General features: G+C 39.4%; 1 protein-coding gene across 2 annotated transcripts in view; it reads left to right on the forward strand.

Moving 5' to 3' along the window:
- Positions 1–10,369: 10,369 nt before the first annotated feature.
- The window catches only part of HECTD2 (HECT domain E3 ubiquitin protein ligase 2), a 37,019-nt gene continuing 20,322 nt past the window's right edge, over positions 10,370–27,066 (forward strand). The window contains exons 1-8 of one of the 2 annotated variants that reach the window (XM_029958510.1): positions 10,370–10,588; positions 15,133–15,262; positions 20,552–20,690; positions 22,493–22,595; positions 23,485–23,574; positions 24,178–24,242; positions 25,291–25,336; positions 26,396–26,505. In XM_029958510.1, coding sequence (XP_029814370.1) covers positions 10,370–10,588; positions 15,133–15,262; positions 20,552–20,690; positions 22,493–22,595; positions 23,485–23,574; positions 24,178–24,242; positions 25,291–25,336; positions 26,396–26,505 — 902 coding nt within the window. The remainder of the gene's footprint in view (positions 10,589–15,132; positions 15,263–20,551; positions 20,691–22,492; positions 22,596–23,484; positions 23,575–24,177; positions 24,243–25,290; positions 25,337–26,395; positions 26,506–27,066) is intronic. The other variant, XM_025894774.2, reaches the window with a different exon arrangement.

Raw genomic sequence — 27,066 nt, forward strand, 5'->3', positions numbered from 1 at the left:
AAAAACAGAATCTCTAAATTCTTATATGTATTTTCAAAAGCAAAGGATTGGTAAAGAAGAATCCCCTGTGGGCTTGGGTTTTTAAATTTTTTTATTTGTAAAATTAGTTTAACATTTTGAAATTACTAAAAAACCCCAGATTTGTACCACACTGAGGCTTAGGGTTTTTTTAACAAACATGATTTGGTTCAACCTCCATGTTTTCAGAATTAAGAAAGTGGACTCTGAGTTTCTTCTAAATAAGCTTTTAGAAAAATAATTCACAGAACACACAACAACCAGAAAACATTTGCTATTTCACAGGGACAGCTGTAGCAGCAGGGAAAGAGACTTCTGAGCTGGTTCCCATCAAATGATAATGTGAGATATGTGACCTTCCTAATAGAATACTGGAGCACCTGTTTGAAGAGTAAGGTCCTGCTGGCATATTTTCAAATCCTGACCATTTATTAGTTCTCATCCACAGCTGTCTAAAGCCCAAATAAATTAGCTCAGGTTTTTCACATTGCTTCATTCTGACAGGAAAGACTAAAATGTTTGTATGTCAGGAGTACTGTAGGTGTGCAAATACTGGCTACTAAATAGAGTGTGATATGGTCTCATCTATTATTTTGAGGAATTTTAGAGGAGAAATTACCACTGAAGACCTCTAAAAAGAGGTTTAGCTAATGAGTGTTGAAATTCTACCATTCCTCAGAGAAAATAAAATGAGTAAGTATTGAATATGTATAATGTATGAGCAAATGCTTCAAACTTACAATCTCATGATTGGTCTTTATTCATATTTGTGTCTAGTTTGATTCAGTGGAATGAAAGGGTCTAAACTTAAAAATATTTTTCTGCAACCGTTGTGATTTTTTAAACAGATGGAGCATGCCTCCCCAGGAGGGGTAGAATAAGGGAGTCATGCACATTAACTTGTATTGGCACAAGTGCTTCTGCAGAGAGTAAATTGCTCACTGGAAAAAAATACAGCTATGAATTTGAAGATAATGTTAAATGAGTAAGTTCAGTTGAAACCTGATCACAATCTTTGCAATCTGTAAGTTTTCTTAAAACTTTTAAAATTAACAAAAACCTACATATGAGACTTTTTAAATATATCAACATGCTTGCAAATAATTATATATTTCCTCCACTTGTTACAAATGTTACTTGTGCTGGAGACAGACCTCTGACTAGGCAGGACCTCCCTAGCTTTATCTTCCCCATCCTGTCTTTCAGGGTGCTTACAAAAGAAAGAGGACAGGGTCTATGTCATGATTACATTGACCTGCCCTCTCCTGCAGCTGTTGGCAAGACATGCTGCAAGAAAACCATGTTTTATAGTCTCCCAGTTTTGTTTTCTAGTCTACCAGAACTTAGGTTATGGCAGAGGGTATTTCTTTGGCTGTGGAAAATGGAACAAATGGGTTCACTTCTGGATAAATATATTTGGATTGATTTATGAGGGGCAGTTTGTTACTACTCAAATGGTGTTGTAGACCACTGAACAAAAGCGAATCTATACTATTACAACCTTTCTGAATTGTGTTGCCTTAGACTTTAATACACATACTCAATAAATATCGTGGTGGATGGAGGCCTGTACTCTGCAATGATTACTGGAGGAGGAGATTTTGGTGATCCCTGGAAGAAGGTCCTTCCTTGTCTCAATGGGAATATTAGGGAACCTCCACAGTGCTGGGGATTTCATCTTCCCTTTCACTGTACTGTCAAGAAATATGTTATCATTTTGGGTAGTGTGTTCATTTCAGGTGTCTTCTTAATTATTTTCCTTATAGTGACTCTGTAAGGATAGTTCTGTTTCACCAAAAATGACTATTACACCTGCTTCCAGGGCACCAGCATCCTTGGATTATCACTCCAGTGTGATTACTGGGCTTCTTATTCCACAGTGTTCAGGACTGTAATGCTGGAGAATGGAGTAATGCTGGAGGAAGGTGACAGAGTAAGCTTTTGTATAATTGAAAAAGCCAAGAAACTAAAGCATCTGCAACCACTGCATAAATAAGCCACTTGACACCTTTCAAAGTTTCAACATACTCTATTTTTGGCTAAAACTAGCATCTGTGCTGACAGCTTACATGCCAAGTTTCAGCTTGATGCTGAAAATTTGAAAAATCCTGAATAAAAACTGCTAAATCTCAGGAGCATATAAACACTACCTGATCCTAACTGACATTCAAAATAGACAGTAGCTAAGCTGCACTATTTATATAGTACACTGCTTCATACTCTGAAAGATAGAAACTAATCTCCTTTAGATGTGCTTTACCAAGTATCTGATTGGGTCACCTGAAAGATTATTATAAATAGAACTACTTGGCTAAATACAAATGATGTTATAATTTGGCACCACTGTCTTGGGAAGGAGCCTGTACTCCTGCAATGCTCTCCAGCAAATCAGGCACCTCTTACTCAATAACAGGAAATTCTGCAATACCAGCTAAAAATGTGGGACACTGTGCTACAAGCAGAGGCTGGTTCCCTTGTTCTCCTGCTGCCTATTACCTAGAACAATGCCTTGCTTTTATAAAGTTTCTGCCCCTAGAATCAAGCACTGTGGTGGATTTTTTTTTTAATACAGGGATACAGGGCAAGGATAGAAAATGTGATTATTAACCACTTGTTGGACATTTTCTCTGAAGATGACAGAAACAAAACAGCATTATTTGTTCATTTATTAAGTAAATTTAGTCACCATTACATTAGTTGTGTTTACATCACTCCTTCTGTCCCACACAAACTGAAAGGAAATTTTTGTGCTTTTGGGTGGATGAGAAGGTTTGACTAGAATAGACACTGTTTAGGAAGAAACAAATTTTGAGTGAGTATGAGTATTTATATAAAAGAAGCTAGACAGTGTCCACAAACACATCCTGATCTTACTTACTCATATTTGTGCATTTTTTTTAAAAGGCCATCAGTGAGTACACTCCTGCGACACACAGAGTGCTGTCTGCAGCCACGGGCCAGCAGTTCAGGGTGATTGAAGGGCATCCACAATGCACAGCACAGGGATGCCCTTGGCACCCATCCCATAAGCACTTCTGGTGCTTCTGGAAAATTGAGTTGTGTCCCTTGCTGCCTCTTGCTGGTACACAGGGAGCTTCTGGTTTCAGAGCCCACACTGACTGAAGATTTGTCCTAAAGCTGCTTCTCACCCCAAATCTGCTGTGAAACCTCATGTGCTTCTCAGAGGTATGGTGAACATTTCAGTCTAAATATGCGTGACAGGCTTATAGGGACACTACAGAACACTTTGGGGTCTTGTTGGGAGTTTGCTTCTCCCTTCTGTGATTCTGGTCTGTGGCTGCCATAGCACCACCCCAGTGTTCTTTATCTCTACTCTCACAGCTACTTTAGGTTGAAAAGCAGCCTGTGGGTCTATAGCAGTGTCTAAGGGGAACTTTGCAACTGATAGCAGTGTGGGAAAGTTAAGAAAATCTTGTGAAAGTGAAGGAGTTGGTTTTGAAACTGATGGTGTTTACAGGAGACAAGGGAGAAAGCCCTGGTACTCATTTTGAAACAACCAACTCTCTCAAATAAGTTGCCCTGAGCAGGGAAGAAGGGAAAGTAAAGGAGACATGGAAGAGGGAAGGCTGAGCCTAGGAAAGCCAGGCACCTGCCCATTTAACATAGCACTCAACAGGTTCTGCTTGTTTCTGGGGCACATCAGTGTCTGTGCTACAGTTCCACAGGCAGATCCAAACCCAACTCCAGCTGCACATGAGGAACCGGATTTTGGGAGAACTGTCCTCAGGGCTTGCTCTGCTGCAGGAACAGCCTCATTAGTACTGTGGTAGAGGCTCCCCCTCCACTTTGGGTTTCCATAGGCTTGTAGCAACAGATGAAAAGCAGAGCTGGTTTATCTTACAGACAGACCAGCCTGAAAAGTGTGGCAGGAAAGGTGCATATTCATTGGCAAGGACCAACCATTCAGTGGGGGGTCAGTAACAGCCATAGCCCTCTGATTCCAGCTGCCATCATATGTCTGCCAGAGGCCTTTCTTCCTTGGGAGAGTCAAGACCTCCACAGTTGTTCAGACATCTCTCCTATTTATAAAAGTTAGCCACAAATAGGAAAGACAATTAGAGTTAGCTAACCAAGATATTGAAAGAAGCAGGCACTGTACCCATCCCATTTAGACATTGCAAAAGGAATACAAGATGCTGCATTAAAAATTCTCAATGCTCTTCAAGCATCCAGCTCTTAATCCTGCCCAAACCAACACATGAGATTAATTCTGTCTGTGCCGTTTGCCCTAACAGTTTCCAGGAGACACATGCAAATCACGGTATACATAATACGACCTATATTTATTATCTTTAAAGCTCAAAAGCAAGGAAATTCTACCACGTGAAACATGTCTGTGAGCTAGTACGGAATTTCCAAAAGCCAGGAACCCCGAGTGCGATGATGTTTTCTGAGCAGAGGCCGGCTCCCTTCCCTGGAAACGCCGCCGTGCCGGCGCTGGAGGGAGCTGCAGCCCCGGCTACTGCCGCCTCCTCCGGCACCCTCCGTTCCTCCCGTTCCCCCTAAGCAAAGAGGATGAGCATACTGAAATTATTTAAATGTTATATCTCTCTATCGCAACCGTTCAAGAATGCTATCTTTTTAAAGAAATCCGAGTCTTTTGTTAACCACTAAGTGCAGGTTTGCAAAGCCATGCTAAACAAATCTTAATTCTAACAGCATTTTACTATTTTATAGGTCATATGATGACAAAGGCACAGCAGCTACTTTCTGAATTAAGCATTATTACTGCCTCCTCATTTGAAACTTCTTTATCATGGCACATTTGTTTCTTATTTCCAGTTTGAATAGAAATTGGAAAAAATTCTGTGCTTAATATCTGCTTTTCTCTCATTTAAAAATAAACTCTGGATCAAGCATGACAAAGGTAGTGGGTTATGTCCCAGCCTTAACTTCTGTCCCTTGCTAAACATTGGGGAAGATCATGTTCCTGTTATGTTCTGTAAAAAATTAAGTTAAATTAACTGCAGTTTAAAGATTGAATAACCAACATCAACTTTCTGGAGAGAAGAAATGGAAACCTTAGTAAAATTATGTGGTCACTAAGTGAGTGCTCTTCACTTGGTAAATTATTCTCTTGCCATATCTTTCTTCCATTGTTTGCATGTTTACACTGTGTTATCACAGATAACCTCACTCTGGACATCATTAAAATAGCCATAGCATTTCTAAAGGAGAGGCTAATGATTTCTTTCAACCCAAAGGTCCTGTTCCATGGCAAGGGGTAATATAATATTCGTCTTATTCAGGCAGACAAAAATGAGTTAATCACTAACCTAGAAAATCATCTGTTGCCTAGGCACCAGTGTCCATAAGCCTTTTTCAGTTAGCTGGTACAGCTGTTGTATTGCACCAGTCAGTGATGACAAGGAACCCAAAGTGAAAATGTAATGATATCAATAAGACAGAACTGCTGATTACCTCTTCCTTCTCTGTTCTAGGAATGCCCAAGTTGGATGCATCACGTCTGATGATGTACCTTCAATCAAAAGTTACAACTTGCCAAAGAGAAAGATATAACTGAGTATCTGCCACGACAAAACAACTTACATGTAAGTGCTTCAGATGAATTATCTGAGGAGTTCTTTGCCCCACTTTTTATAAATGTCTACAAACTTTTTTAAAAAATGAGGCTTTCCAAGTACTGGAGGATGTCCAAAGGGTAAGTGAGAGCTATAGATTAGTTCATCTAATGTTGGTCGTAAGGGAAATAATGTGGACTTAGCTCAGGAGAATTCAAGTGCACCTTGTACATGTGCTCCTGGAATAGAAGGAGCTTTTCTCTCTTGCAAATGAAGGCATATGAGATAGGGGCTAAAAGATAGAGTAAGATAAGCTCAAGGTTGACATATTTCCAAATTTGCACCAAGAATAATAAACATAAATGGACTAGCTTGTTAGCAATGGCAGATGGATTCATAATCATTTGGATTCTTTTTGACAAAATTCTCCAAATTTATACCTTAGTCCAACTTTCAAGGGAAACAGATGGCTGCAGATAGGGAGGCTAGATAAGACTGGGGTCATCCCTTACAGGGTCTAAGGTTGTGCAGTCTCAGAACAGTTATGATTTGTGAGCAGACATGAACTTCCATCTTCCCTAAATGATGATGTGGGCAGGTGGCACAGGAGGGTACTGCAACTCAGGAGTTAGTAAGAGTCCAGAAGTTATGCTGTCTCTGATTTTGGTGATTCACATGGCAAATGTGGTGAGCTCTCCAACTGAGTCGGCAGAGTAGCAGGTGGATTTCAGTGGCATCTTGCCTGAGTTCTGCTAAAAGGTCACTGAAAAAGATGCTTCTTTGTAAAACATTTCCATTTCAATGAATCAAGTCTTTCTGTTGAAAGCGAAATGTTTTGCTGAAAACCTGTTGTGTTGGAAAACTCCCAGCCATTTCTTTCTCGCCTACTCCCATAGAGAGGAAATGGGTTGTCTCCAGCCTTTGCTTCCTCTTCTGCTTCCCCTTGTGCCCACTCAAGGTCTATCTTACAAAGCACACATCTGTTTAATCATCCAAATATTTTTTACTGGGAAGTGTACAAGATCTTCAAAAGGTGTGAAGAGAAAGAAACAGGACTACTCAGTAAAAGAGAGAGACACAGTACAGATGTGTGATGCGAGTATATCGCCAACTGAATGGCAAAATTCAGCCTACCTTTTCTAAAGGACACAGGTCACTTCAGTTCCTAAAATACCAGTTTGCACCAGAGATGTTTGACATCATTTGATTGCAAACACTAATAAACCATTGGAAGATCAGGGAAAGTCCAATTATGGGCCAAACTTACCCCTAATGTTACTGAATTAAACCAGAGGTAATTTTGGCTATGACTGAATTTGACTTCTGACTGCAGAGAAACATGTGAGATACTCTCATTTGTCATGAAGATACTAGCCAGGGAATTTAGCCCTTTTTATTTTTTACCTTTGTGTATCACTCCCAAATGCCACTCTCTGTGAGTGCGTCTATTACTTGTAAGCATTTACTAATCATTTGTGAACAAATGTTAGCATTTAGTTTGGTTCCATCTGTCATTCCTGTGGCGGTCTGTGCCTGGCCACGTCATTGCACAGAGATGTGTCGGTGACTTTTTCCCCTTCCTGAAAACTCAAACTCTTTGGATAGAAGAAACATATTTTTGAACTGTTTTAAAATAAGTTGTCAAGGAGGTCTTATTCTGGTTGAAAGGATCAACACCCTGCTAAGGCAGGACTGTTCTTTCCATATGTAGAAGAAAATCTGTTCAGGGTCACATCCTGCCTGTGTCTCCCACCTAATCATTCAGGGCTGTTACTGCAGTGTACATATGTTTATCCGAGCCAGCAGCATGGCATGCCAGTATGGGGTCTAGTGGGACCGCGAACTCAGCCAGGAACCAGGGGGATATGTAGGCCCAAGCAGCATGTGCTTGGCATGAGCAACAGTTTTCAGCTGAACTTCACCTTTCCTCCTATCACCAAAAAATACTGTGAGGTAGCTGGCACCATGTGATTTAAGATTTCTAAGCAGCTTAGAAGAGATTTAAAAAATTAAGGAAAGGGTCCTTCAAAATACAGGCACTGAGTGTGCATGGCCCTCTGTCAAGACTCCCAGGCCATCTGGCCAACAAATTCATAAAGTTTGTGGAATGGCAGTTGCATACTTCCTTTTAGTTTTGAAAATTGTGTATGCTGTATATCCTACGAATCTTGTGTTTTAGAAGACAGACTGTCTTTATCCTGTTTTCTGACTGCTCCATTGCCCACTACCCCAGTTCATCACTTTGGCAACAAATGACTGCAGGGTCTACATTCATTGCCTCATTACATGCAGCACTGCTGCTCCCAGCTAGCATCCATCCATGCTATCAAACTGAAAGCCAGTTTAGACATGTCCTTCACTTCTGTGGTTACATCTTTGACTGTTTTGTAGATGTATGAGTTATCATAGAATCATAGAATCAGCCAGGTTGGAAAGGACCTCCGAGATCATCACTTTTAGTTTCAAACCCTGAGCACCAGATGTATGCTACATTCGTTAGAGGTAGGAAAATGTGTTTGCTTCTCCTTCAGTATGTGGTCCCTTTACTCTATAACAAAAATAGGAAGAAATTTTTAACAGTACTTTTGTGCCTATTTTCATAATTGTCATGAGTCAAAATATTCACTTTAATTAGTTTAGTTCAATAGAGTGCTTCAGCTTCAAATAGCACAGGAGAGCGTGGACAGTAAAATTTACGTCTTTGATGTTGCATTAGCTTTTTGAGAGATAATTTTGGTAGAAGGCTATTTCAGTGTTTTTGAAGCTGTCAAAAATCAGGCCTTTATAGCTCATTGGAACTGAAAAAAATTATGAGTTTTTTCCTATACTTGCCTTCCTACGTTTCATTTTCTCTTTGTTTCATCTCTCTCTGCAGGTTCGAGGGAGCAGATCTTTCCATGTTTCAAGCCGGCACAGCTCCACAAAACAGCTGTGCCAATTATTTCTAGTTAGGGACTGCCACTGGGTGTAAAGCTGCTTGTACTGAAGTTGCTGCAATTACTATCATTATGTTATTTCTTGGCATGGAAAGGAAAAAGATAAGTGAGTGTTTGGGGAGCTTTGTTTAAGTGCAGCAGGTCGCTTATTCACGCAAACTGCTGAGAGCCACTGGGAAGTAAGCACAGTGAGGACAGTGAACTTCTTGGAAAACCAGATCTCATATTTAATTTGGTAAGGAGACAAAGCCATTTCTTAAGGAAACCCAAAAACCTCCAGGTCTGCCAGTTCATTCAGAAAGGAAAAGCATTTTTCAGTGCGTTAGATTAACACTGCAGTCCCTATTGTGCCTTTGCTTTTATGCCGCTTACAGAGATCTTTCCCACAGCTCCTGCAGGAGCTACTTGTGTAAAGCCAATGCTCAGAAAAACCATCACGTTTACCTCCATCTGAAAAACTATTTTGAAGATTTGTTTCAAGTGGTCTGTAGTGCTATTCACACTCTGTTCCTGAAGCTGAGAAGGAAACTCTTCTTCAGACACAAGATTAGAGTGATCTGAAAGAAACTTGTTCCATCTGGCAGCTAATGGTTTGAAGGACTTAAATTCGATGTAGTTTAGGGTACACGACATGGTCCCCTCACACGCAGCAGAGCTCCTGTACCTGCACATACCAAGCCAAGGGGCAGTTCAGTACCCTACAGCCAAATGCTGTTTACATTTGGTCTATATTGCAACCAGTTCAACATAGCACCTCTTCTCAAGACAATTTTTCTTCATATAATTATAGCAAAGCTTCAGCATGCCCAGGGAGCCGCACAGAGGCTCCAGCAGCGGGTATTGCCTCAGGCTGCCCAGACCTGCCCAAACAAAGGGCCAAGACCTGCCAATTGCACACCCCTGGCACTGCTCTGGCTTTGCCACTGAACAGAGACAGGACAAAGACTTCAGTTCAACACTTCATCTCATACATTCATTACACATCCACCCTTCACAATATGGTTTAGTCCTTCACAATAAGGTTTCAGCCTCATGATATGGTGTAGTGGGCACAGTGGTATTTGGTCGAAGTTGGACTTGATGATCTTGAAGGGCTTTTTCAACCTTAACGATTCTATGATTTCTGTATTTTCCTCATGTGAGCATGACATGAAGCCGCGAGGAAGGTGCCAAGAGGTGACAGGACGGTGTGAGAGGTGCCACTGGCAGCACAGCCCGGGGTGAAGGAGGAGCGGGCGTGCCTTCACGGTACCCGCGCCGAGGGCCTTTCACGCCAGATTTATATTTATATTTATACTTATATTTATGTTTATATTTCTATTTCTATTTATGTTTATATTTATTATTTGTGTGTTTACTCGTGGCCCCACACCCCGGCAGCGCTCTCCAGAGCGACTGCGCAGGGACAGCCCCGGCCCCAGCCCGGCTGCCCGGCCGGCACCGCGCCGGTTCCTGCGCCGCGAGTTTTCCGTCGCCGTGTCCTCCGCTGCCCCCGCGCCGCGCCCCGGTCACCAAGGCGCGTTTCCATGAGCCGCCTATAAACAACATGGCGGCGGCGGCGGCCCCTCTTCCCGCCCGCGGGCTGTAGGTGGCGCGGCCGCCGAGGGGAACGCCCGGCGGGTGGGTCCGGCGCCGCCGCCTCAGCTGCGCCGCGTTCCGCGCTCCCCCTCCTCGGCGGGGCCGCGGCGGGGGGCGGCCGGCCTGCGCTCCGCTCCGCCCCGCCGTGCGGGGGTGTCTGGGCGCTCGGGAGCAGCTCGGCTGCTGCAGTGCCGCGGCGGCGCTGAGGGTGCCCGCGGGGGCTCCTCGGAGGAGCAGAGGAGGGCGCGGAGTTTCGGTGCCGGCGGCAGCTGAGGGGCGGCCGGGATCGGGACCATGTCGCTGCAGAGCCCGCCAGCGGCCACGGCCGCCGCAGAGCTGCCCCCCGGCCCCGGCAAGGGGCTCCCGCCGGGCGCGGAGCTGAGCCAGGGCAGCACCGCGCCCCCGTCAGCCGAGGAGGGCGGCGAGGAGGAGGAAGGAGAGGAAGAAGGGGAGAAGGAAAAGGAGCGAGAGAAATTGCCGCCCATCCCGTCGGCGTCCACCGCGGCTGCCGGGGTAGGTCCCGTCAGCGCCCGGGCAGCCGCCCCCGGGACCGGACCGGGGACCAGGACCGGCTGTGCCGCTCCGTGTTCGTTTGCTGTGTTTGCTGCTTTATTTGGGAAGGGAGAGGGAAGGGAGGGAGCATCATGTTCGTTTTCTTTCATGTTCTTTTCCGTTGAGAGGCTTTCATTCAAGTTTCTTAAAAATAACAAGTGCATCTGTAAGCAGTGACATAATGAAGCTATAAATTCTCCATCCGCTTATAGTTCTTTAACATTTTACAACGGTCTGCTCCGGGGGGTTAGTCATGACTGAGGGTTTGCAGCACTGGTGAGTGTTCATTAAGGGTTCTCGGGGGTGGAGGGTTTGAGCACAATACACTTAATGGCAAGAGAGTTAGATGATAAATAGTTCTGTATTTTTAACTTTTTCTTAAGAAGTCTTCCGGTTTTTACTTTGTGTTGAAGCAACGATGACAGAACCGAACGCTTTGATGAAATCATGAATGAGTTAGCGCGGGTAAAAAACTGGGAGAAGGGTATTTGCCAGAAAAATTTCATTTCAGAAGCCTCCTTTGAGATTTTTAATTGAAATGAAGTTGTCGTTTTCTTTATGTTTTGTAACGTTGTATGGTCAGCAGAAAATTTTCCTGGCATGAGTTGAATATCTTACGTAGCTTGGTGTTAAAACTTGGGACAAGTTACTTCAGTCCAACAGCAGAGCAAAAACATTACTAATCCTGTAGTTAAGTAATACACTTATGAGATTTTAGTTCAACAGTTTTGATAAGTATCTGACTTACTAGAAATTAGCATTTTACATAATTGAATGTTAAAAGATTGAGCATATAATATTTAGGAATGTCAGGAAATAGTTGTAATGTTGAACTAAGTAATCATATGCAAACTACAAACTCCTTGGAGCAATTCTGCCAATTTTTTGTTTTGTCTAAATGTTCCAATCTTCTGAAAGACTTTCAGCTTTGCAAATTTGTCAGAATGTGTTTGTTCTTGTGATTCAAATACCAGTGTGGTGGGACAAGTCTGTAATGGACAAGTGCCCAGGAGTTATTTTTACCTTTGAAAACCTCCAGACTTTGTATGGCAAATACCAGTCCTTTAGAATAAAGATACAAGTGATGGCGTAAAATGTGTCAGGCTCAGCTCAGCTAATGAAAAATGTGTGCACCTGGACAGCCGTGGAGAATCCCAACTGCCTTAAAGAATCAGAAGAACTTCTTGTAGTGAACGTCCTTCATGTACCTCTGAACCGCTGCCCACAGGCACAAGTTCTCTACGTTGACCTGCTGCAGAGGAGCTCAGATCTGGCTGGATGTCACTGCTTGTCAAATGCAGGGCAGGGCTTGAATTTACAAAGAGCTGTATATGGGGTTCAATAGTATGTTACAAAGAGGGAGAGAGTTTTGTGGAGAGCTGTCAGAGACAATTCCATAGCCCTGGGTTTCTCTGTAGCAGAATGCCAGTTTTGATTGAAATACACCAAACAGGGAATGTTGGTATGCTTTTGCAAGATCTTTGAGTTGCTGTAAAGAGGGTATTGGACCCTTGATCTGCTAAGCCCCAGTTGTGACCAGCTGACGCATCTAATTCCAGGGGTTAGTGAAGTATGTTGTGACATTCATCTTACATAGCATGATTTTAATACAAATTCTTGAATTAAAAATTCTAATGGAATAGCTGAAAATGAATTGCTTAATGCTTGTTTGATTTCTTTCTTTTATTTCTAAGGAACATTGTGGAGATTAAATTAGTCCATGAATAAATTAACTTAATCCTGCAAGGAGTTCAGGCTTTTCTTATGGTCCAAATGGTGATTAGAAATAATGCACAAGGGGTGATGGTTTGGATGTCAGTATTCAGATTCTGAAAAGAAACTCGTGGGAAGGTAAATAACTTGCTCCCTAGTAAGCAGGAACAAACAGAGATTTCTTGGAGCAAAACCAGTCCAGAGTTACACCTTTCAAGCTATGAATGGAAGGGGAAATCCTGCTTCTTGTGTAGGCTGTTGCATTGTCAGTTGCCTTTTGGTAATGAGTGTCCTCCGTGTCTTCTTGCACAGGGAAGAAAATCTTTTAGTTTTCACTAGTCTTTGCTTGCCACATACATATGGCTTTTAAATAAGCAATGTTAGGGCTAACATAGGATTTTCAAGAAACTCCTCTAGATGATCTTTTGCCTCTTCCCAGAGGGCGGTCTGTATGTGCTCTTCACAAACAGTTTGACTTGTTTTCACCATTTAATTTCACTTCAATAATGAAAATCATAGATTTGTAAAATATAATGCTAGTACCTCTTCAGTCTTACGAAGGGAAAACTTCCACTAAGAAGCCAACAGAGTTGTGGATTATTAATATGCTCTTAAAACAGGACTAAAGATAACTTTGATCCACTTACTCCCTCTAATCATACTCAATCCTTATGGTGGGGAGGGGGGAGGGGATTGCATGTTCAGTTTTCTGATGGCAGTATGTGTGTAGGCTCAGAAGCTCAGTGACCTCCTACAAAATTTTGTAAGTATGACATGGTGCTGTGCTCTTGTCCTAGATTACACCCCAGGAGTTGTCAGAGTTCCTCATTAATGAGCATGAAGTTTCCCAGTATTCCTCCAGAACCTTCCAATGAAGCTTTTGTCCATTTGTTTGTCCATATGTTTGTCTTTGTTAGAACTGCACTTGAAGCAGGATGATGGAGTTACAGCATGTGCAATTTTTGTTCTTTATAATCACTTCTGAGGGAGGTGGCATTAAGAAGAAAGTTTTAAAATAACTATTCACCTGTAGTATTTTAGTGGCATTGCTGGAGTAAAACCTAGAAAGCTAAGTCGGTCAAAAAGGGTGTCACAATAATTTATTTCATAAATCTCATTTTCTCAATTATCTGTGCTATCTATTCCCTATTCATCATAATTTGGCTAGTCTGAGCTTCAGAGGTTTTCTGCCTGGAACATACATTTTGTGACAGAGCAGATTGACCTCAGATCTGGATTTGTTTAAAAGTTCTTTTTCAGTCAATGATCTTTGTTCAGGGTCTGTTTTTCTCCAGTCACGTGCCAGGTGATTTTTTAAGAAGCGTCTTTTTGATATTTCAAAGATTGTAGAACAAAAGAAAAAGTTAATGCGAAAATTACTGTGGTAGTTACATTTTATTTTTGAATGTTTGTTTCGTACAAGGAATTTGGAACTAGAAATTGAGACTTGGAATTTTTGAAGCTAGATGTCCTGCTGATTGTTCAAGTTGGTTATGTACTGAGTTATAAGCCATGGAAAAATAGCTGTTTGTGCCACAGTTATTTAAAATTCCTGGCAGTGTTCCGGGTTGTGCACACTGTGGTGTGGTAGGTTTATGGGCTGTTATTACCCTCCTGGTGGTATTTCAGGATGTTGTGGTGGAAGTGAAGTTCTTTCCTCAGAACTCTGGCTACATGTTGTAGTTCAAATTTATTTCTCTTAAGCGGAAAGGGAAATGTACTGGCTTAAAAATTTTGATAGGATGCTAATTATTTCTAGGGTTTTTATTCTCATTATGGGAATTAAAGTTTTGATTTTTATGGAAACATTTTTTCCAGCTGAGAGCAGAGATGCCAGATATCAAACAAATGAGTCTTTAGGTTCGGTGAGGCTGAAAATCATGATGTGCAGGAAGAGTGTGTATCTTTTTTTAAGTTGACCTACCTTTTCCTGATATCAACTGATGACTTGGAGCTGATATGAAAATTAAAATCTTCATCATGCGACTTCTATCATCTTAGGCAAACCCCTTAACACATCCATACTTTGCAAATTCAAGAGTAAATAACTATATCTAATAGCACCGAGTGTAAAACAGACTAACTGGCGCAGTCTTTCTGAAGTCTGTTGTGTGATTTCACTTCTGTTCATTGTTAAAACACATTAGTACACAACACTTCTTAGCAGAGACTTGTGGTACTCAAGTAGAGTTCCTTTTAGCGCTCCTTTTAGCATTTGTGGTAACAAATGTTTGTTGGTTAGCCTTTTTTACCTAGCAGCAGATGCTGGCAATTGGAATCATTTGGGAGTTTTACCCAGGTAGTCAGTATTTAAGTTTTATTAGCAAGTTAGAATTTTTGGCTCTGCATTTCAAGTCTTGGGAAATTTTTCAAGAATACTTCAGTATATTAGGGTTATTTGGAAAAAGGAGTATGTGACACTTTCATCTGTTTAAACTGAGTTGGATGTAGGGAGGAATATAAGAGGAGTTAGACATTTGGATACAGACAGTCTGAATATTGTCAGCATTCTAATTGTATTGTGTTTTCCTCACAGTAGTCCAAGGATATCTTCACATCCTGCAAATTAATACTTGAGGGTTTTTAATGTAATGAAAAGGAATTTTATGGTGTATCTCCTGATTTAATTTGAAACAAAATTGCAGAATCATTGCTTATGTCTCATTTAGTTTTTACCTCTCTGATTTCAAGATAAAAGGTATTTAAGAGAATTATGTGTAATACCTCACTAGTAAGATTACTCTTGCAGTAATGTATTAGCCCTTTATAGCATATTGTCATCTTAATTACAGGGGTTGGAGGGAGGAGCCAAAAATCAGTTTTCCACTTTCAGCAATTTCATCACAACTATCAACCAAAAGAAAGAAGGCATCGGAAACAGAAATTCACCTACACAACTTGTTATACCCAACATCAAAACCGGTAAGAGAATAAAAGCCCTGTGTTACTTGGTTACCAAGGTAAGAAGGTGCTCAGTTTTCTGCCAATATTTGTATTGGCAGAAACTAGAAATCTAGTTTTCATTAAATTATGCTGTGTTGTACATTGTACAGGCAGGCAGTGATATATATGATAGTCCATCCTCAGTAGAGGTTGTGTCATAGAGACAAGTTGGAGAAGAGAAAAACAAATAGACCTGGAGGATGAAATAATCATCTGAAGTTAAAGAAAGTTACCAATTCAGTAGTCTATCTGCAGAGACTCTTTGTCTAACTACAATCAGGCAGTGTCTCTAGAAATTGTGTCAGAATTTTGGAGAACGTTTTTCAGTTGCCATCTGAAGGATGTCAGGGATGAGGCAATCATAAGGCTTTTAAGGGAGACAGTTGCTGAGAGATGGTGTTTTTCAGTGAAGATGAAGGCCAGTGCTGACACAAAATAAAATGCACAGGCAAAGACTGATAAGTTCTAAAGAGCTTTAAAGGCAAGAAGGAAGGTTGTTTTGGTATGATGAGGTAAAACAATAACTGATGAAAGGATAAAGTGGAGCTCTATATTCAGTTTGGTAGGCTAGAATCATAAAGCCTAGATGAGATGATGTTGTGGTTAGACCTGGAATTTTTATTAGGTTTTTGGGCTAGGATATGGAATTTCTGTATTTTGGGACTTTTATGAAGAGTCTGTACAAATATTTGTCAGGTTTGTATTGATTTTGTCTCTGAGCAAGTCCTTTTCAGCTTTATTGTGTTGTGGTTGGCTAAGTCATTGTAGCACTCAATGAATTTGAGGCTAGAAAAAAAGAAACTGCTTTAAGAGATGGCTCATAACTTGCAGCACTGGACCCTTACTAAAGGAATCTTTGTTCTAGCTATACTGAAAAATGAGAAGTCAGTGCAAGTTTTTTTTTCTTTTTTTTTAAAATCAATTTTTGTTATGGGATAAAGACGTGCTTTCTACTTCCAAAACAAGGGCAATCACTGAAACACAAAAGGCAGTATTGTTTGAATGATGTATCAGACAGGATTCTGTGCTTTGCTCAAGTCACTTTGTACTACACAGAGGAAACCACAGTGGCTGGAGATGGCCAGTAAAGAATTCTCCCACTGCTGCATAACATACCAGAGTTAAGGTCAAAGTGGTGTTCTTGAGGGCAATATGTGGGCTAAGGCAAAAAGAAGATGCTGCAAAGCAGGTCAGAGCTCTGCTGATTCTTACAAAGTGGTGTAACAAAGCTGGAAGATGACCTTCAGGTGGCCATTGCTCTCACCTCTGTATTTTAAAGAACTCTTCATATGTGAATTGCATAGAAGCAATTGCACTATTGTTGCAATCTAAAAGTCCTCAGAGAAATAAAATATTTTGCCTTTCTTGGATAACATTATTTTCCTCAGAAACTAAAAGTGACCTCCTATCAATATTAACTACTCAGCTGCTAGCCTCTATACCAGAAACATGCATGCAGTTCATTCAGGCTCCAAGCCTTAATTGTTTCCCGTCCAGCTTCTGTCTGAATAGTTACTTAGTACAATCTTAGGTTACAGTATGAAAGCCTGATGCTTAATAAAATTTAGGACAAAGTAAAATTAATATTGGGTCAAGCAATGTGAAAAATGCAGTACCCTCTTGCAGAATTCATTTCACTAAACAGAAGAAATATGCTCCTCTCCTGCCCTCCTGCCTTTTTTTTTTTTTTTTGTACCTGGCAAAAATGGTGAACTGTAAACACCTTTCTGTTGAAGTGCCCTCAGTTTTGCTGCACATAATACTGTCCCAGTTGTAATTATTGCCTCATAAGTACTTAGTTGTTAATTTTCACCCCACTAATACATGGCAGTATTTATTATAGTCAAGGATATATTCTTGAAATAGAGCTCAGTGTGTAAAATTGAGCAGATATTTTGGTAGTTTCAGGATCAGAGTAACTTGCCTGTATAAAACCAGATTATTTTTAGCAACAGTGCAAGGTGACTATTTTGAGTCAGTATTGTATAGAATAAGTAACAATTGAAACAGATGTCTCAGTTAAAAATACTGCTTTTTCTCTGGCAATCAGGAATAATGCTTAGTTGGTGTTTTGGCATGTGTTTGTTTATAAATATATATATCTCTATATTTATATCTATACATGTGCTCTCTCTCTGAGCACGTGTAGATATATATATATATATACAGTTAAAGGATGTTAATTTCACTGAAAACAAAAGTATGGAAGAGGTAACACTGGTAAATACAACATGAAGGCCAGGGAGATGTTTGTTTGCTACATAGCTGCCCCATGTAACAGGTCTTCTAATATAACAATGGTCTGGTATAAAATTTATATATTAAATATATTGATATAGTTCTTTTCTAATGTTACAAATACAAGTAAGTTTTGTTTGCTTTAACTATCTTGAAAATTTTTATCTGCCAGCAGCTGTGTTGATCACCATGAAATTAACTGCTGTTCTAAATTCATTTACTCTGAGCTTCCCTGTGCTACTCAATTCTGCTTTGTATCAATGAGATTTTCTTCCCCAGAGTTTTTGATCATTCCTTAACCAGCCATGCATTGCTGAATCTTTTTACTTGACATAACTGGGCAAGAAGCCAGAATGATTGTTTTTTCTCATAATATTGTGTTATTACTGCTTATCAACTAAATAAGTAAAGTTTCAAGTTTCTCCTGGATGACACTCATGACAGATCTTAATTAGTACTCTTGACTGGCAAATGAGCAAATAAATCTATTTACAAATCAACTCGAATGATGACAAAACATATTGAAGTTAACCCTATTTGTTAAACATATTATTAAAAATCAATTTTAGCATATCAAAATTAAACTGCATGTATTTCAAAGAAAACTGCATGGATGGCAGGGTGCAGCTTAGCACCTGCAGCCTCAGTTTGCTGAAATGAGAAACAGTTTCTGTCAGCAGATGTGAAAAGAATATTTTCCTCATTTCAGTGTATTCAGCTGGTTATAAATCAGTAGGTTATAACTCAATTTTAAAATCCATTTAAAATTGAGAAGATAGAATGAGACAACTGAAAATGGCTTGTTATTCTCAGAATATAAAAATAAGACAAAGTCTTAGTTTCTTTGAAGTCAGTCCATCCTGCCTTCAGGAAATGATGCACAATAGCAGAGCACTTGCGTGGTGGGATTGTTTGGCAGCTTGGCTTGAATTACTTTAGTATGTTTGTCCACGTGGTTTTTTTTTAATTACTACTTTTCTCTTCAAATAGCTTTAAATTCCAGCTGTGAATATCCATATCTGTAGTTGATGCCATAGTCAGGGGATTGAGGGCAGTTCTGATCTGTTATCCCATGAATGGTGACTGAGCTAAGTCACAATGACAGTTTCTCTGTCATTAGCATGAGTGAAAAGAATCTGCTTTTGGGATATGGGGATTTTGTTAGCATCTGTTTCCCTGCTGTGATAAATGAGTAGGGAGCAGAGTAGTGATACTACTTTGATGTGTAGTTAATTTTTAAAAAAAACACCTCTTGGAAAAGGCTTAGGGAGCTCTTAGACATAAAGATCCTTCATAGAGGATTTTTGTTAAATATGTTTGACTTTTGAGGACAGTTTTATTTTATGTAGTGTCTTTTATCCCAAACATATGTCACAATTCATATAAATGCTTTTTAAAATGTACAGTATAAATCAGATTAAAAAAGCACTTTGAGGATATTTGTCATAAAATGAGTGTTGGAAATGCCCTGGAAATTTTTTTTCATGTTTTGGATGGGTTTACCTTAACTGGCTACCAGACGCACTCTGAGCTGCTGCTCCCCCTCCTCAACAGGACATGGGGAGAAAATAAGATAAAAAAGCTCATGGGTTGAGATAAAGACAGGGAATCCACTCTCCAATTACTGTCATAAGCAGAGCAGATTTGAGGATATTAATTTACTGTCAGTTAAACAAAACAAACCCAAAACACCTTCCCCTGCCCTGACCACCCATGCCTCCTTGTTCCCAGTCTCAACTTCCCTCCTTTTTTCCCCACTCTACTGCCTTCTTTCCTCCAAGTGGCACAGAGGAGTGAGGAATGGGAATTGCAGTCAGCTCATAACTTGAACTCTGCTACCCTTTCCTCCTCACTCTGCTCCCCTGCTCCAGCATGGGGACTCTCCCATGGGATACAGTCTTTCACAGACTTCTCCAACATGAGTCCTTTCCATGAGTTGCAGTTCTTGAAGAACTACTCAAATGTGGGCCCTTTCCACAGGGTACAGTCCGTTAGGAATGGCGTGTTCCAGTGTGGGTCCCCAATGGGCCAGAATTCCTGCCAGCAGCTGCTCAGGCATGGGCTCTCCATAGGCTGCAGGGGGATCTCTGCTCCCCAGTGGTGCTGCAGAGGGATAACCTGCTTCGCTGTGGTCTTCACTGGCTGCAGGGGAATCTCTGCTCCAGACCCTGGAGCATCTCCTCCTCCTCCTTTTCCGCTCATCTGTGTGTCTGAAGGGGAGTTGGTTGTTTGTTTTTAATCCCTCCTCTCTCAGCTGCTGTGCAGTGTTTTTTACCCTTTCTTAAATATATTATCATAGGGATGCTACCAGTGTCAATGATGGGCTCAGTCAGCTTTGGCCCATGGTAGGTGTGTTTTGGAACTGATTGTGTCTGACGTACAAGCAGCCCGATTTCTCCTCTAACAGCAGCTGCACTGTTACCTAATCTTGCCTCACTAACTCGATACTATGTTCTCAGATCAAATAGAAAGTAAGGAGTAAAATAGAAAGACCTTGGTAAAGCACTGCTAGTGCTAGAATGGCAGCCAAATTTTTTGAGGAAATTTTTAAAGATGCTATTGTTTCACAAATTCTCTGTAAGACAAAAAAGTTTGCCTTTCCCATTTAATTTATTGGAGGAGTTCTTTAAGGAGGCAGTAGATGATCTGCAGTCAGCTCTAGATAAAATTATATGTCACGGTGTAGAAAAATGGACTGAAGTCTTGTCCTTGTATGACAGCTGGACTTTGGTGTGGTTGTGCTTGAGATTTTTCATAGCTGTAGGAAACACCATTGTTGCAGTTTGTATATTACAGTATTTAAAATCTATATTGTAAATACAATAGGGGGCAACACTGCTATTTCTTTCAATTAGTCAAAGTTTCCATCATGTCTGGGAGGTGCAAATGGTAAGAAAAATCCTTGTTTAAAGATGTAAGATCAAACACTGTGTTTTCTTTTTTTTCCTAGTTCCTATACATCTGCATTTTACTAACTAAATATTTATGGATATGATTGCGTTGTGTTTATTCTTCTTTACCTTTTTTTAGTGAGAGACCTACCACCTATTTGCCTCGACGTACGGCAAAAGCAGCGCATGTCCATAGATACGTTACCCCAAGAACCGAAAGCACCATTTCCTCCTGAACCTTCCCTTCCCATTCGAACCAAAACTGTGAAAGATTTTCAGTAAGTTATACTGGTGTTCTTAAAAGTGTGCTTTCTTTCTTTCTTTGGACTTTTTTTTCATTTTGACCTAGTTCATACATTTGATTTTGTCAGTGTCAAATGAGGAAGCAGTTGAGTAAGACTGACAAGAGTTTGGTTGTGATGGTGGAATCAATAACTCTGTAGCTGTGAAAATTATCAAAATTTTTTTTTTACCTTGAAGTGTTGTTCCATGCAGAAAATGGCAAAACATATTGGTAAGGTTTGGAGACTTGGCAGGGAACCAACTTCAAACCACCACACATATACTTCAGAGTTAGAAGTTCAATGGGTGTTTAGTTTTGGAAAAAAATATGTGTCGCTTATTGTAGGCTGTAAAATCCCTTGCAGTCTTAGGTATTTTGTTTATACTACCAATTATTTCTCTTTTCCACGTTTGAAATTTTGTGCATTCAGTGAAGAAAAGGAATGCTTTTTGATTGTCCGGTGTGTATTTTGGTGGGAAAGGCAAGCGGTGTAAAGGAGAATTTGAAAAGTCGAGGAACTTGTCACTGACAACTGAGCCACTTTTCTCTGGTCTCCACTTGAACATTGAGTCATTGACCACAGGTCTTTGACTGCAACCATCCAGCCAATTCCTTATCCACCAAGTGGTCCACCCATCAAATCCATGTCTGTCCAGTTTAGAGACAAGGATATCATGCAGGACAGTGTTAAATCATAGAATCAAAATCACAGAATAAACTAGGTTGGAAAAGACCTGGGATCATTGAGTCCAACATAATATAGGTTTGTATTGGAGGAGACCTTTAAAGTTCACCTAGTCCAACCTCCTTGCAATAAGCAGGGACATCTTCAACTAAATCAGGTTGCTCAGAGCCCTCTCCCAGCTGATTTTGAATGTTTCCAGGGGTGGGACATCCAACACCTCTCTGGGTAACTTGTGGAAGTGTTTCACCGCCCTCATTGTAAAAAACTACTTCTTATACCTAACCTAAATTGACCCTCCTGCATTTTAAAACTGTTACCCCTTGTCCTGTCCCTTTTAATCCTCTGCTGTGAGCCCCTACTACCCTTCCATTGCCCCTCTCCCATGACTGCCATCCACCAGGAATGGCTAGGTTCTTCTTTGTTGGATCTGACAGCTGCTCCCTACACTGAGCTGGGTTTTGGTTTCCCCATGCTGAGACTTTCTTGGACAGTCTACTGCAAAGCAAGAGGAAGGGGCTTCCAGGGGAAGGCCTTGAACAAGTCCAGGTAGATGATATCAGTCATACTTCCATCATCCACCACCACTGTAACCCCATTGTAGAAGGCCACCACATTTGTCAGGCACAATTTGCCTGTAGTGAAGCCATGTGGGCTGTCCCCAGTGACCACTTTGTCATGTGCCTAAGATAGTTTTATTTGAAATATTTGAAGAGGAATAAAATTTTGCAGAAATGGTAATGAATGTAATTGGTTTAGGAGCCTTTATACTTAAATAAATTAGTCTGAGAAATTTTATCTCGTGTTAGTGTAGCTTCAGCATAATTTTGTTCTGCTAATTATTTGTCTTAACATACTGAACTGTGACATTGTGAATTAACATTTTGAATAAAAGACATTGCTCAGGTGTATCAAACACAAACTATGCTTTTGTTCTCTTATAATACCATGATCTTTAAATGACAAGGAAGATGTTAGAAAGATACTGATATTATACTTGTCTGTCTTCTAAGTGTGCTTGGTGAGAAAAGCTTAGTTTCAGTGCATTCTAGAGTCTTAAGTGGCTGAAAAGATCAGACCCTTATATTACCAGTATTTTAATGTATTCTTTCTAGGGATGATATAGAAAAGTCCAAGGCGTCGGGAGATTGGAAAGCTGTACATTATTTTTATTCTACAACATTTGATTCTTTTCTGGAGATAAATGCTGCATTTAAGGTAGAAAATAAATCATAATACTATTTAGTAACTACAGTGCTTTGCATTTTCAAAATGTTTACAAAAATATCAGTTAAAGGCTTACAAGCCTTTAACTCAAAGGCCACTATGATCATTTTGTCACAATCTCGCTTGCCTTTGATAGACAATCTGTTATTGTATTTCTTCATTGTTTCCAGTTTAAGCAACTATATTTCAAGTTTATGTGGAGCTTTAAAATTCCAGTATGACTGTGTGGATACTTTCTGCACAAATTACAGTTTTAAAACATCCAAACTAATGCAGCTAATGTGGAGACCCAGGCAAATCTGGAAACAGAAATTCTCTGTCCCTAAAAAAGGGTGTGATATGGGCTCTAGTAGAGCTGTTCATGTGTTATGATGGCATGCTTGGTTTTCCTTGAGAAATAGCTATATTTGTGTTTCTTAATTCATGCTAAATTATTATTATTTCCTACCTGTTATAGAGCAAACTATGCTTATGGTATTTCATATGGACAATAGGGCCTGAACCTAGACAAATAACCTGTGACTTTTAATTACTTTAAAATATATTGAATTCTTAAAAGGTCATTACTTTTGTCTGATGATGGATCCACAACAAAGATAAAAGATGAAAGTTCGATGTAATTCATTATTTGAAGCCCTCTTACATTTTTAAAATAGAATGGCAAGGTAATGGAATTACCTGAATATTGCCAATGTGTCAGAGTACTGTTGTTTTGCTTCATTTTTCACGTATTAATTACAGAAACCTGTATTCTTTTGTTTTGATAAGGAAAAAAGTTATATATGTTTTCTTAAACTGTTAGAATTATCTTTTTCAAGGATAGATAAAATATTTGAAGTATTTCAAACCCAAAATGCTTCATGTATTATCTAACTTACAGAAAGATACCAGTTCTCCATTTAATACCATTGAGGACTCTGGAATCGATGCAAAATTTGTGGATGTTGTCTATGATGCCTTATTAAATACTGTAAGTAGAAGAAAATAATTCATGTTTTAAAACGTAACAATTATTTCAGTGAAGAAATATGCTAAGAAGCAATTTATACTAAAAGTTTTCCTCAGATATGCATGATTTCTGAAGAATCTCTCAAAACACACTTAAAACGATCCCATGAGAATTTGCCATAGAATCATGAAAGCTGCTCTAATAAAAGACAAGTAGGAAAAATTTCCTCCTAAAGCACAGTTTATATTGTGGTAGATCTTAAAGGCCACTTTCAAGTTATAACATGACTTGTGGTGGGACACTGCATGGTGGGAAATAAAGAAAATGTGAGGATGGGGATAGCAAAAAGTAAATACTGTGCCTAGTAAACAAAAGGCAGAAGTAATTTAGACATTATATTTACAGTTTTTAAGTTAGTTTAAGTGTTGAAAGCCACAACTGGTACAACCTCAGGCCTCAGCTAGTAATCTGTGAAGAAGATACTTAGGACCTCAGCATCATAACACAAAAGATTTCTTCACTGTCTTGAATCACAAGCAAAACAAACTAATTTTTTGTTACAATATCTTGTCTTGAACATGTATAGTTACTTCAGATTTGATTTTTCCTCTCCTTTTTCCATAGCCTCAAGATGTTCAGAAGTCAGTCTTAAAAGGAATAATTAATGGTCTGCTACAGGAATGGACAGGGTAATTATAACAAATGTTTGCATTAGTGCTGTGTCAACACTTAAAACTGATGTTTTGTCTTCATCGTTTTAGACAAAGAAAGAAAATGTTGTCATGCAACTTATTTGATGCATAAGAACTTAATTCTTTTTGCATGGCAAATCTGCTGACATACATCTTGAATTCTGTCAGCTGACATTTAACCTTTGGGAGGCAGATCTAGACGCAGCCACACGTTCCTTCACCAAATCTCAGCTGCTTGTTCCCAGGGCATTCCTTTGGACATCTGATTTGGGAGATGAGTTAAGGAATTTATTTAGGGTAAAACTTATTGTCCACCCCCCAACAGCAACTAGGGTAACTCCCTGATTTGAAGTTTACTTCACAATACCATTTTTGTGTGGCAGCAGCATAGGAAGAGCAGTGCAGGATGGAGAAGGGGATAGCCCAAAAGTAGTTTTTCTGGGAGATGACAACATGATGATGAGTTCTTAGCATGAAGTAATAGAAGTGAGAATGCAAAGTTAATTCATAAAAAGATATAGCAAGAGACAGTGCCTTGTTGTGACTCACTTGTGATGCAGGTCTTGGCTATTCCTTTCTCCATTTTATGCTACTTTTTCTGTGCTGTTGCTGCATGGGTGCTTTTGGTTATGTGAAAGCCTTGATAAATGGCAAGACATACAGAGGCTGCAGTGGTAGAAGTGTATGGAGAATTCTTGCAGGAGACATCAAAGATGGGGCAAATAAACTCATCTGTGGTGTGACTCAAGGTAGACAATAGCATGGAATTGCCTCTGATCAGAATTGAAGAATAATAGGTTCTCCACTTTTTGGCCTTCTCTCGTGTTATGCTACAAAAAACAGATGATAAAACAGCCTACTGCCTTTAGGGAGTTGTCAGAATCTGTAAATGTCCTTTTCAATTACTGAGAGCAGTGAAGATTCTTAAATATGGTATTCTGTACTTATTGACCGAGCAAAATAAAATTGTGCGTGATTTTATGACTCTTAATGTGTGTAAATGGTGCATACATATGGTTCTGTTTGTTATTTTATTCATTCATAGGCCACGAACAAAAGATGATCTTAGAGCATACTGTATACTTTTACAGGTAAGAAAAATAGTCTTTTTGTTTAAAAATGTGTCTGCTTAATTTATAATCTATAAACCAGTATACTATGCAAACAAGATAATTTGTATAGCTGAGATACTTCACATCTATGGAAGAAGTGTAGGGAATGCATGATGGGAGTGGGACCTTGATGGAAAATAGTTGATGGGGAAAGGTTGCATAGACTAAAACTATGAACTAACAGTTAGACAGGTAATTGTTTCCTGTTATTTTGTGGGTTGCAAGAACAAATGTTTTACCATGTTATTTGTTCTTATTTCATCCTTATTCCCAGATTTGTTTTATTGGTATGCTGTAACTGAAAGTTTCAGTATATACACTTTCTGATATTGCTGTAACTTTCTCCAGTGTTGCATTTTAAGCAGACTTCCTTCAGTTTATCTAACTGGCTGCATTGTCTGATTTTTGTCTGAGTTCACCTATTACCTTTGTTACTGTAGGTGATTTGCGTTTGCAGCAGATTTCCCCTTTAAATTTTGCCAATGTAGGTAACACCTCTCCACACAAGGAGTGGTTTCTACTGTTATTTGACAATATCAGATAGTAATTTAATTTTTTGAGACAATGGTTTTCTGCTTCGGGGTGGTATACTAGCTGTGAATTACAAGGGCTGTCTCCTGCTGAAATGTGGGAATGTGTGAACTCAGACAAGAGGGACTGACATGCAGAGAGACAGAAGCTACAAGAATCATTTTACTGAGATGAAAAACCCATCACTCAGAGAAGTGTAATTTATGTACTACAATGTAAAGGATAATCCAGAAAAATACACTGGTTACTGCCTTTGGGCTACCTATGGGCTTTCTTTTGAAAAAAAAAAATCATACTTTTACAATATAGCAATTATATATTTCTTATTGGGCTAGAAGTTGCAAGTCAATTTTTCCCATAGTTTTACCTCTGTCACAGCTATTTTTGTGAATTCCTTTCCTGTGTAATTGAATTGTATTGGCAACAACAAACATAAGAAAAAATCCTAATGACTTTTCTTCTTTTATGCAGTTTATTAACCTAACACATTTTTTTAATCTTTTTCAGAATCCTCAATTTAATAACACTTCTACTTATGTCATCTATGCTCACTTGCTAAGACAGATAGCAGCCTTAACAGAAGCTGACCATCATTTCCTAGTGCACTGGTCTAAAAAGTAAAAAAAAAAAAAAAAGAATTTTTAAAAAAATTAAAAATTCCATTTTTAGGATTACAATTGTTATTGTATTTCCATTGATGTTGACTGTTTTATAAATTATATGAAAGTTAATTTAATTGACTAAAGAGATTGTTTTTGTTGTTTTCAAAGTACATATGGACATAGTCCACTAAGTGATACTGATTTATAGATGTAATACGTATGTAATGTATAAAAATTAATATCTTTCTGCAAAAAAGCCATAATTGGAAAAAAACTTGCCTAAGTTATTCTTCCATAAGACATGCAAAATAACTTGTGTGTAAATTTTTAGTTACATGTTTATATGGTATTATTAAAACAAACATATTTATGATCTTTGTTTAAATAAAGTTTTATCTTGCATAATTTGCAAAAGATATTGTAATGTTACTGTATTGTGTGAAAACTACAAATGAATTAGAGTCCTTGCTTCATAGTGTAATAGAGGTGGTGAGAGAGTGTGGTTAGGGCATTAGATTTGTAATTAATTGAAATAACTCTAATAGCACCTCACTAATAAAGTCATATGGGAGTTAC

This window comes from Manacus vitellinus, unplaced genomic scaffold, assembly GCF_001715985.3.
Source record: "Manacus vitellinus isolate BGI_N305 unplaced genomic scaffold, ASM171598v3 scaffold_15_pilon, whole genome shotgun sequence".
Lineage (NCBI taxonomy): Eukaryota > Metazoa > Chordata > Aves > Passeriformes > Pipridae > Manacus > Manacus vitellinus.